The 12,985-nt window shown below is 36.1% G+C and overlaps 1 protein-coding gene across 4 annotated transcripts in view; it reads right to left on the reverse strand.

Moving 5' to 3' along the window:
* Positions 1-3,358: 3,358 nt before the first annotated feature.
* BRD1 (bromodomain containing 1) overlaps positions 3,359-12,985 on the reverse strand; it is a 60,781-nt gene continuing 51,154 nt past the window's right edge. For all 4 annotated transcript variants that reach the window (XM_086746940.1, XM_086746956.1, XM_086746931.1 and 1 more), the window contains exons 11-13: positions 10,678-10,787; positions 8,169-8,323; positions 3,359-5,257 (exon numbers count right to left, since the gene is read on the reverse strand). In XM_086746940.1, coding sequence (XP_086603066.1) covers positions 5,074-5,257; positions 8,169-8,323; positions 10,678-10,787 — 449 coding nt within the window. In that variant the 3' untranslated portion in view covers positions 3,359-5,073. The remainder of the gene's footprint in view (positions 5,258-8,168; positions 8,324-10,677; positions 10,788-12,985) is intronic.

A 12,985-nucleotide genomic window follows, 5' to 3' on the forward strand; every position in this document is an offset into this window, starting at 1 on the left:
AGATGGGAAAAGTCATATTAATACTTCGGCTCATTGTATAAAGAGGAGCAACCAGACTGGACATGGAAACTATTCACATTACCCTAGACCTTCTTGTACACCCAGACGTTGGCCCAGAAAGCCGAGACCTCCCTGGTTTGCTGGCAGTGCTGACTTGTTGCAGTGAAGACATAAAAAAGATGAACAAAAAATAAGCTGAGCTTAGAGGAACTTTGAAAACAACCCACAGACACAGCAAAGCAACAGTCTGACCAGAGGACTGTTTTCTAAGGTATGTGATATCACTGGGATTAATTTTAAAATTGTAAAGAATAAATTAAACTTAAAAAAAAAAAAAATCCTTATTCTGTCCCCTCTCTCCATATAGTATTAGCAGAAGATAAAAAAGGGTGACTGCAGCCACTGCAGTCTTAAGATTTTTAACACTACAAAAACAATCAAAAAGGATCTTGAATAACCTTACAGTTAAAGTACAGCTGCTGAGATCTTGCATTTTCCTCCCTGACCAGCAGAGATTTGATAGCAGTTTCTGTGCAGAGGCAACAAAAGAAAGCTGAATAAGTAAACAGATAAAAATAAGTTTACATCAAATACAAATTTCAAAAAAGGTTTTTGAAAAGCTTATTTATCAATTTCACGCTATTCCAAAAGAATATTTTTAAATTTTCATTAGCTTGAATTTACTCGTTTTCTACCTTATAAGAGAAGTTTTAGAGGAAATAAAACTTTCAAGGAAGAACCGATAACATAGGTAAGGCGTAAGTACTGAATGATGTCATATAAAAATGTAAACAAGTCAACATAAAGGTGTTAAGTAGAATGTGGACAGTAAATGCATCCCCTGTTTACGTTTCACTTCTATATTTGTGTTATAGACTTTACAGGGTGTAAAAAAAAAAAGTTTTCCTTGCATACATAACAACCTTTACCCACAAGATAACATATCAGAGCTAAGTTTATTTAATTCCCTTGTGAATACCCTCGAGACAATCTTCCTTCCCTGGCCTGCAGGACAGAGCAATTGTCTCACCTCACACCTTCAATTCCAAACTTACTTTGTTGGCAGTTGCTGCGTGGTTGACTTCCACTGCTCCACTAGCAGCAAGCAGCTCAGAGTAGTTTTCTAACACTACAGAATAAACCCATCGCAGTACAGCTGTGAAATCAACAGCTAAATAAAACACAGCGTAAAGAGTAACTCACCTATCACTAGCAATTACATACAAAGACAGAGGAAATCCAGAGTTATTTTTCTATGTACTAGCTCTACAGTGAAAAATAAGCATTTTCAAAACAGCCAACTGCATTAAGTACATAAAAGAAAGCTGCTTTTGATGGACTACAAACACTAGAAGCAGAAAAGACTGTTTACAGCAATAAGTTTTAATAGCAACATTTTGAAAAGAAAATATTATTTTGTGAATGTTGATGGTCTGTGTGTCTTGCTCCCTCTAGTGTAAAAAGTACAAAATCACAATCAACAAGCATTCAAAAAAAAATCCGTTTGATAACAAATACAAACTTGCTGGTTTTTTTTTTTTTTTAAAAAAAAGTCATTCTCTATCCACATTTTTTCCCTAAATACTTTTGCCATGAGTTCTCACATTTTAATACAAGAGAAGACAAGTTTTAACTTAGTTTCAGCTTTTGATCCAGGACTCTTACACTTTATTAGCAGGAAAGGACCATAAGGGAATGGATTAGTGAATATGCAAATCTACATCTTGTATTTACTGCTGTAACTTTAAAAAAAAAAAAAAAATCTGTAAGATACAATGTGGTGTCCCTTTTTTCCCCTCCACCAGAATACTAATTTCCACTCTGTGGTTATGTTTGCTATTAATGGTGTCACAGAAGTTGGTCTAAAATATAGTGAAACACATTATGATACGCACATATTCATCAGACTACTGTACCTGGTTAGGCCCTAGAATTTGGAAATAAAGCAGTTTTGGAGGTTGGACTTCCTTTCCTAAATAGGTATGAAATCCCTTAAAAACACAGAAGTCACACTGAAGACAGACAAGTCTCTGAAATTACTTCAGACTTCCATGCAATCTGAAGAGCCACTGGATGATACTCCGGCATAAGAGAGTAACAGCCATAGCCACCGCTGCAACCTCCTCTCGGTACCTGGGAGCAACTCCTGGGGCAGTTTCCATCACATACACAAAAGAAAGAAGTAGCCTTTCATGCCAGTTTCATCAAAAGAATATGCAGTGTGGTTTGTTACAATGCTTAACAGGCTGCTTTTAATCAGTAAAGTTTTCCAGCTCAGAAACCTCTTAAGTGTATACAGATACCTGTAAGATCAAGGCAGCAAATTTACCTTCTCCAAGAACTGACAGAGCTGCTTCTGAAGATAAAAGCCAGAAAATTAAACTTAGAAGTCTGACCAAAATTCTAACTAAAGCTTTCACTGAATATGTGATTAAGCAATTTGTTGCAATATAATGAAGTTAGTGCTCTGCTTTTGTTTTCAAAAAAGGAGGTCTTTTTTCCCCCCTCCTATGTTGCTACCATCAGAAGCAGTTTAGAATTCAGGAAGCCTTTTAATGAATCATTTTGCAACTGCGTGTTTAATTTTTTTTTTTTACTTGGACCTCATAATTTAGATATCGAAATTATCATACAAGTACCAAATTATCTTCTTCCTACTCTTAATACAACTGCAACTTCAACCTTGCAAGGTCTGACAAATAAAAAAAAAAAAACAAAACATTTTCTCTGCTTGCAGAATGAGGCTGTCAATCATTATCCACTTTCACATACACCAAATTTGAGTATATTTAGTTGAATAAGTCTGAAATAAAAAAATAGCCTGCATCAGATTTTAAGTCTTTTAATAGGCTGTCCTAACAGAACACAAGTGGTTCTACTGCTCAATATTGCTCCATTTCCTTCAAAAGATCAGCATGGCTATACGTAGATCCTCCAAATCACTACACAAGTTCTATTTAAGGCAAACAACCAAATTTTAAATTTAGTTTTCTACCTGATGCGGCTATTGCTTCTATTACAGCAGCACACCTCAATCATGGTCCTCACAGGATAGCTACCATCACTACTCTCCCTAAAGCTGTGTTTACTGCCAAGACTTAGAAAACTATTTGCTTGACCATTTGTGAAATTTATCCAACTAATCTTTGGAATCATTACTGTCCATTATAGGAAACTGGTCTCAGCTACTGTAGCGTCACTAGAATACCTACCATGCAGAGGGCTCAGTAAGGATGATACTGCATGCCACAGCAAGAAAACAATCAGGTGCTTGAACTAGCGCCTCCGTAACAGCTCAGTCATGGAGTAAGAGAATGGGCACTACAGCAAAATCTCAGGGGCTAAATTCAGGACAAAATTAACAGTTGAGAAAGAAATTTTATTTCAAGCTTCTAAGGGGGTATTACAAACAATAGAGAATAAAAACATTAAAAACTATTTAAAAAGTAATTGTCCCTTTAAAATAAAGATTCAAGCAGGTTTTAACAATGAAGTATGCTATTCAATGAAGTTTTAGAAAAAGAAGATTTTAAAAGTATTGGTTTTGCTGTATTTGCTAATCCTTTATAAAAAAGCTGGGCATAAATACTTCGTGCATTCATATGCATTATTTGGTGTTTCATATTATATAACTTGGTACAGTATTTAAGATATCACTGCAAAAGAGTTCAAACACAGTGCATTTATAAATAATGGAGTCGTTATAAATCACATTGCAAACATACCTTGCCATTTTCATTGTTACAAATTCAGTATCTCAGTGAAGGTAGGAATAAAGTAGCTACAACAATCAATATCTTGACTTTATTTTTTTTCTTTTTAATATAAAAATGCAGTTCTGGAAACCCACCCTCCTTCTTTCCCCTGCCCAAACATAATGCTTTACTTCTTAAAAATAAAAATAAAGTACTAATTCTATATACATCACATGTACCATACAAAAATGTATCCAAAGTTTCTATTGCTACCAAAGTGTTCTAAATTAAAAGTTACATAAATCCCCTCCTCGGAAACAGAAGATTACAAGTTACAAAAAAATCAAATTACACACAAACCATCAAGTTATTTTATACAATTTCCAATACATTTTTCTCCCAAAGCAAGTTGTCTTCTCATGTGCCTGTATAAAAATGCATATCAATATATTTGTCAATTTTATTTTTCATTATAAAGCAAATTAATACATTTTCTACAATAAATAAAACACAGGGAGGCACACATATCAACAAAATTAAATCAATGGGAGATAAATGGGATATGATTTTGAAAAAAATAATGTGCTTGCAGGCTTTAAGCCAGGTTTGTTTAAAACAAAAACAATCTTAAGTTATTTTGGGCAACAATGGAGTGTTTTTGGTGATTTGCAAGTGATGTACATGGTATAATTTTTTTCTTGATGTCTTTCTCACAAAGTACCCTCCAAAATAATGCAACTTCCTTTCTTAAAATACATATTTGTAATTGTAAATTTACATCAATCTTAAATATGTGGTACTTTGTGCAAAGAGCAACAATTTACACAAACATTCAGAAGTCTTTTTCAGAAGCTACAGACCAAGGAAGAAATGATACAAACAGCACCATATTGTATATGATTTAGGCAAACATATATTTGATGCCATTTTGATATTAGGCTTTGAGATCCACTAAACACCTTAAGCTGGAAGATGGTGCTTAGGTAACTTAACCTCAGAAAGAAAGAAAAAAAAGTAAAAAGCATGGAAACAAAAACCAACTCCCTCCCCACCAAATTTATAAAAGGAATTAAAGAGCTACTTCTAAAATCAGAATAAGTTAAGTGTTGAATATACATTTATGTACAATTATGAACACTATGAACAAGACATTTTAACAGGTTTAGTGGAAAATCCTCCAAACTACAACACAATAAAATCATTAATCAATATGGCAATGGTGATTTAGAAGAATTGCTCAACTATTTCAAGTTTGCAGAACTCAGCCACTGAATCAACAATTAAGGGGTTGTATCTTCAATACATTCTTTTAGACAAAGAGGTTCATTAGTGGAGTTCAAGTCTGTGTGGTATTTTGCATGCCTTGGTAGAATCCCTTTTAGTCAATATCACTGAAGTCACTGACTGGTTCTCCATGGACTCTACTCAGGTGATTCATAGCACGATCAAAAGCAATTCTTACTGCTTTTCGTATGCTTGAGTTACGTCCTTCCATCATTTTTAACTTGTCTATGGTCTCATCTATCCCAAGAGGAACCATTTTGGATTTGGGAAGCCATTGCCTGTAAGAAAGGGTAAAATAAGTATGTTAAATATAGAATAAAATCAAGAAGTTTGGCTAGAAATTTTAGGACTGCTATACTGCGTTTCTTATACAGCAGATGAGTTTTACCATCTTAAATAAAGTGATAAAATATTTAAGGCAAGCAAGTACTCTCTTGCAAGGACTTTTAAGAACAAGAAATACTAAAAAAAGCCTCTTCCACAAAACAAAGAATACATTCCAATTCAATGCTACTTACTCAATGACTGATACTAAGCATCAATTGAAAAAAATTAGCATGACATACTGATGCAGTTTAGCTTAAGAATAGGCAGCGGCCACTAACAATTAACGTGGCTCAAAATTAACTTGACACAGTATTGTTTCTCTTCGTTCTTTCATTTCCATTATTACAAGGAACTTCCAGATGATGAATTTTTACCTCACAGTTAAGACACCTCCATTTGGTCTTTATGGGGAAAGCTAAACTGTCAAGGAAGTTCTGCTTCGTATGCTTTTACCCTGCAGATGAAATCCCACTAACATAGTATTCAAAGTACTGTCGTAGTTCAGCCCCGATCGGTACTTTTCTGGTTTAAGCTCCATCAGTATCATGAATTGCTGGGCATAGAGGAGTGATAATGAAAAAAGTTCTACATCCCATTCTTCCAATTAAAGGAAAAGCATTCTAAATATTTAATTAACAAGTATAAACTGAATTTACTTAATCTCCATAAACATTTATCTTAATTGTGTTTTCTTAAGTTACAAGTACTAAGGAAAACAAAAATTATGTAAACTAATGAATATCCACTAATGAATATGTTACTGTAGTCTGCAATCCCAACCCTGAAAACAGCAGAAGTCATGCTTCTGTTTAAAAACTTCAGTCTGGGAGTCCATTTGGAGCCAAACCAGCTGCAAATCAGACAGTGAAGTCTGATATCAAACATTTTATTTGAGTATTTTCAAAAAAATTGAATAAAATTGTCTAATAAAAATTACTACTTTAAGAAAGTACTCTAAGCTACAACTGTATTGTACTGAGCACATGCACTGACACAAAAAAATATATGTAAAGAGACAGTACAAGGACACAGACAGAACAATAAAGAACAGTAACATCAGCATGATAAGCAGCAGTCTAAGATTATGAGTTTTAAAACAGATGAGAGCTAAGTTTTAAGAAGGTAATTTTAACAGGTTCTCCAGATGCAAGCAGTGATGAAGAAACAAATATGACTATTTGAAAAGGTAACCCATAGGTGACAGAAGTTGCTATCATGGAGTGAAGAAGACATAAACCCTATAAGTGAATGAATATCAAAGACATGGGTTCAGGAGTAAGAAACAAAAGTGAATTAGAGTGATGAGTGCCAACATGGTCAAGATAATCAGGAAATAAAAGAATCATTACTAAAAAAAGTTAAGGGGGTGGGGGGCGGGGGGGGAGGAGCTGGAGAAGTGTTTAGCCTTTCCTGTTGGATCTATGCAGAGTATCTGTTAGAGACCAGCTTTGCATAATATTTGCAAGATTTAGGACACCTACACATGGTGACAAATCACACAGGTTTAAGCTGCAGCGGACTCCCAAGAACAAGAATCAATCACAGCAATTACTAAGAAAGTGGCTATGCAGAGCATTCATTACACTTGTGAAACCAGTAAGAGCAAAATAGGAAACAGAATACTGAGTATGTTTAAATTTGGATGCTTCATGAACAAAGGTAGAAGAATGCAGAATCTCATGGAATCATAGAATGGTTCGGGTTGGAAGGGACCTTGAAAGGTCATCTAGTCCAACCCCCCTGCAAAGAGCAGGGACATCTTCAACTCAATCAGGTTGCTCAGAGCCTCATCCAACCTGTGCAACTGAACAAAGAAGATTATAAAGAAGTACCAATTAAGAAAATAATTGAAGAACAGAGAGAGCAAGCCAAAGAACTGTGACCATGTCAAAGGATCTACAGGGACAGAAAGGCAAACACTAGTTCTGAATTTCAGGCAAGTTATTTAGGTGACAGTGTACTGGGACTGAATAGAGTGAGGAGAATGGTAGCATTTCTAGACATCACCTATAATCAGCTAAAGAGGAAAATTATATCTGAAAGTGTAAGCAAATTCAAGACTAAAATTGAGATATGAAAAGATGTAAAGCTAGCTTGACCTGTGTGGGAACCCAGAGAGGAGAGGAATTAAGAAGAATACAGGAAAGAAATATATAATTCGATGAAAGGAAAGAAAGAGAGGTAGATGAAAAGCTGTTTCTGGCAAAACACCCTCCCAATCAAAAATACACCACCCCCCCCCCCCCCAAAAAAAAACCAAAAAAAAAACCAAAAAAAAAAAGACAATGAAAGGAGAAGAGAATGTTTTCTTGTGTGAATTATCCCTTCAGGCTCCACACAGCATATTGCTGATACTGAAAGCAATGGAAAAAGGGAAGGTTTCATGAAAAAATTTAGAAAGGGCTAAGAACTTCAAATGAGAAATAAAACATTTGACTAGAGAAGTTAAAAATTTAAAGGAAATGCACTTGAGAAGATTAGGGGGAAAAAAAGTGTTATCATTTGGAAAGCAATGATGAAGGTGATACAGATAAATACTAAAGACTATTACTTTAAAAAAAAATCTGTTTAGTCAAAGAAGCAATTATATCAGGTCAATAAGTGAATCCAGCTTACAAACCAAACCAACAAACCAAAACACTATTTAATTACTTGTATTATTTTCTTCCAAACTGACCATAAAAAGGATATTTCAGTGATTCAGCATATGCTTTGGTCCAAGAAAGACTCTAATATGGAATTTCAACATTACACTTGATACCTTCCATAGGAAAGATAATGTTTCAATTTTCTATTAGACTAACGGTACAGGCTTTCAAAATTTTAACTCAGTACATCAAACAATACATTTCAATAACATACCAACTTCTTTTATTGTCAAAAAATAGTACTAAAAATAGTTTCTCATCTGATTTGGTCTGCATTTGTTCTCCAATTTTCAGTACATCCAGAGGTGGCACTGGTATAGTAACACCGTTGTGATGGCCAGCAACACGAGGCATCTTAGGATCAATAATCTATAAAAAGAGAAGAAAGGACAGTTCCTATTTTTTAAAACTACATCATTTATTTTAAGGAGGTATTACAAAGTTAATGGGAAAAGAATCATAAACTAAACAGCCACTGCATATAAACTGGCTTTGTGTTACACACTTACTTAACTTCTTGACATAAGCCAATTAGGCATAGTGGAGGCACAGCAGTAGATTTAACTGAAAGAACTATCTCTAGAGCATTCTTCATCCATATATGTGACTTCTTCTTAAAGTCACATTTGAGTTTCACTTAGTACAACTTTGCAGACTGACAAGTAGGTTTCAGAATGAGAAAGTTGAACCATGATTTCTAAAAGCTGTAACTGGCCTCATATTTGGGGTTTTGAATTTCAGATACCTTAAAGAAACAACGTATGTTAAGGTATAAATGTATTGTCTCTGCAAAATACAAGCTCCACACTCAAAATCTGGAGCAGAAAACCCTCTAAACAAGAAAAAAAATACAAAACAAAAAATATATCAGAAGTAATTTTCAAATATCTTGCACATCCAATTTAATGACTCAGTTTTCAGTAGAACATGCAGTTACAGTCACACATTCTTTCTAAACAAAGTTTGGGGGAAGGGGAAAGACACTGCTAACATTAAACTAATCGGGTAATGGACAAACTCCTTTGTAGGCAGATCACAGCATTATCAAGTGCTCAGCTTCCATCAAAGAGGAGTTATGTTATTCCACACCTGTTCCACCCACTTCCCTACCCTACCTTCCCAGACTCCTGTTGTTTTTCTAGCATCCACACTGGCACCAATCTTAATTCACAGTAAACCGATTATGGGAACTAACTCAACAAAAAGCTAACACTGTGAGGAGTTTGTAGAAATCAGGAGAACTTTCTTCCCCTGACTGAGGTTTAATTCCTCAATCAACTCATCACACACTCAGAGAAACACCAGTGCTGACATAAAGGAGTGGATAGAAAATAAACACTTTGGTCACGATCCTCTTAAATCTAACACTAAAGTGCTAACGCCATTCAAGAGACATTCAAATCACCAAATTTTCAGCACCTGACCCAAAAGTGTTTGAGTCAGCCACTGAGGGCACTTAAATACTCTGAGTCTTACCTCCACAGGTCTTAACCTGACTCTGAATGTCTACATTTCCTGATATCCCCAGCACACATATTAGAAGTCAGGATTGCCCAGTCTATTACATAAATCAAGCCATAGTGCATGAACTGTTTCGGTAACCCCAAGTGCCTGAAGCCAAACACTATCAACAATGTTTTCTCTGCAAGCTTTGATTTAAATAGAACTGTGTGTATTTCTCCTAAAATAACATGGGCACAATGGCTTTAAGTTTCCAGTACATCATTTACAACTGGATACAGTATTTCAATTTATTCTAATTCTAACAAGTTTGGGTTTTGTTTCTTTAACGAACTGCTGAATCAGACTATTTTTACACTCACTCTGCAGCAGAAATATCTTATAGTTCCAACACTAAGAAGATGCCTGTCAAATGCTTATTCAGTTGATCCTTTAAATATGTATTGCAGAAACAAAGACTAGTGAGACAGGTGTGCTGGTTTTGGCTGACATGCAAGTTTATTTTCTTCACAGTAGCTAGTATGGGGCTATGTTTTGAATGTGTGCTGAAAATGTTGATAATACAGGGATGTTTTAGTTACTGCTGAGCAGTGCTTACACAGAATCATGGCCTTTTCTGATTCTCACACTGCTCCACCAATGTGTGGGCTGGGAGCACACAAGAAATTGGGAGGGGTCACATCCAGGACAGCTGATCCAAACTGACCAAAACGTTATCACATCATGCTCAGCAATATATACCTGAGTGAAGGAAGAGGAAGGAGGGGATATTTGGAGTGACAGCATTTGTCTTCCCAAGTAACCATTATGTGTCACTGAGCCCTACTTTCCTAGAAATGGCTGAACACCTGCCCGCTGATGAGAAGTGGTGAATGAATTCCTGATTTTGCTTTGCTTGCATGCACAGCTTTTGCTTTACCTATTAAACTGTCTTTAACTCAATCTATGAGTCTTCTCACTTTTACCCTTCCAGTTCTCTTCCCCATCCCACTGGAAGCGGGAGAGTGAGTGAGCGGCTGTGTGGTGCTTAGTTACCAGCTGAGGTTACCCCACAACAACAAGTATTGCACATCTCAAAAGATGAGTCAGGTTGTACAGATTATTGACTCAACATCTGGTACTTTACAAACTGGATGCATGGTGAGGAGTGCAGAATAATCCACTTCTATTCAATCTGAATGGGAATTTATCAATTACCTTAAGTTCATGCACTGACATTATCATACCAGAAACAGTGTGCTGATGGGAAGCTGTGTACTTACCAGAGCTGGGTAAGAGGGATATCCACTGCATTTGGCCCATACTACTTTTAGAGGCTCAAGAACAGATGTTGCAGCATCAGTTGAAATCCACATACTGCTATGCCCAACTTCTAAGAACAAATAATAATAAAATACAAATTTTAAAATGTTAAAGAATGAAACCTCAGACAAATCCTCTGCAGTTGTTTCCTCATCAATATCTCATGATTGTTAGAATCGAAACATCAACACCACCTTTTCATGCACATACCAATAAAAAGTAGGTAATGTTCATAACAGCTCTTTAAATTATACTAGTACTTTAATCCAAACCTACAGATAAAGAACAATTTTAGACACTTCTAAGAACAGTGTATCTTAAACCACCTTAATTTGCAAAAAGCATTTGCCAAATTCTAATAATCCGTTCCCTTTGAAAAAGTTCAAAAGAAAACATAAAATTACGGTACTCCAAATAACCACTTTCTTTTGAAACTACGACAATAATCCTCTCAAAGAGGTGATGGTATTGAAGAAGCAAATTATATGTTACGTATCCAAAGTGTTTGATATCCATAGCAGGATTAGCACCTGATAACTTACAGTGCTTGTCTGGTATGCCTTTCTATTATTATGCATAAGTTGTAATCAGCATTTAAATTTGGATTTATTTACTTATTTTTAACAGTTCTTTTGGTCTCTCTGCCCAGCCCTTTCCTGCAGTGAAGTTCAAAAAGACCAATAGTATTCAAGAAAGTAGCTGCAACAGTGGTTTTTCCTTTCTCAGGAGGCAGCATAACAAAAAACTGAGTTTATGTTACTGCTGACTTGTATAAGAATCCTCAGTTTTCTTCTCTGTTGCTCACCACTGGATTAAAGCATGAGACAGGTTTAAGCCTTTCAGTCAAATAGAACCACAACTGGCCCCCTAGGCACACAGGGGTACAGTTTTTAGGGTCATCCTTAGAGACCAGGAAGAAGACAGTGAGTTATCTCCTGAAGATGGAACTGGGGGTCGAAAAAGTAGGAAGAAAGTAATGAAAGTTCACAAACTGTAAAGATGAGGAGGCACTTCTTGTATGGGGAAACGTGATACCAAAATACAGTTTAGAGGCTGCAGTCACACTTTTTTTTACTAGTAAGGGAATACTTGATACAAGTAGCTCTCTACTTGCCAAAATACAATTCTCCCTAATCTGCTCACATTTAAAATGGGCAATACTTATTTATCACTAGATGTGGCATGCAGATATACATTCTATGTCAACATCATAAAAAACTACTGGAAAAAAAGTGGCTTCAAACCTTGTAAGAGTAGAAATAGCAAGGGAAAAGGTGTTTGTTTTGGTTTTTTTTTTGTGATCACATTAAACAAAGTCAATCATTCTCCACAATATATTCTAGGTCAATTTTCAGCCATAGGTTAATTCATTCAATTATCATTTATTTTTAATCTATAATTGTATCAACATTTCAAAAAAAACACTTCTTTGGGAAGACTAACTTTAGACATTCACAACACTGTAACATTAGTTATCAAAATGCAATAGTTCATAATAACTTGCCACACAGCATAAAGACAACGTTAGATGTTTCTGAAGATAAAAGTTGTTATAGGTTCTATTATAGGTGTGGGTATCAGATGAGAAAGATAAACAAATGCAATTTTTCCATTGTCTTTAAGACCTTGAACAAGTCTCCTGAAGAAAAGAGGGATCTCTGTTATCAACCCCAGCAGGTTTTACAGAGGAGATCTTTAATTAGTGGATTTCATAATTTAAAAACCCATGAAAATTATTTGTCTTCTTGTGTTGGTTTTGTTTAGTGGGGGGAGGGCTACAGAGGCAGCTTCTGTAAGAAGCTGCTAGAAGTTTCCCCTTTGTCTGGTGGACTCAGCTGGATCTAGGGCAGACCAGCCACAGGCCAGGGCCGAACAATTGGTGGCAGAATGTTCTCTGATAACGTCTCTGTGATAAGGTATTTAAGAACGGCAAAAACAATAATAATAATAATAATAAAAAAAAAAAAAAAGATGTGAAGAAGCTGGAGTGGGGACAGTGAGGGGCAGGTCAGAGTCCTGTGGACCTTGCAGACCTCACCCTCTGGCCTCCCGCCAGGTGGCCGTCTGGGCCCGTCTCGGCCCAGCCCAACAAGAAGCTGAGAGGAGATACAAAGAGAACCTGAGAGGCGTCTGCCTGAGCCGATTGTGAAAATTTTCTTGTGAGAGGAACAGCTGCAGTTGCCAAGGTCAGTTCAGAAGGAGGGGGAGGAGCAATGCGGCTCCTGGCCAAGATTCCCCTGCAGCCTGTGGTGATGACCACGGTGGAGC

Source organism: Chlamydotis macqueenii, chromosome 1, assembly GCF_036417535.1.
Source record: "Chlamydotis macqueenii isolate bChlMac1 chromosome 1, bChlMac1.mat, whole genome shotgun sequence".
Lineage (NCBI taxonomy): Eukaryota > Metazoa > Chordata > Aves > Otidiformes > Otididae > Chlamydotis > Chlamydotis macqueenii.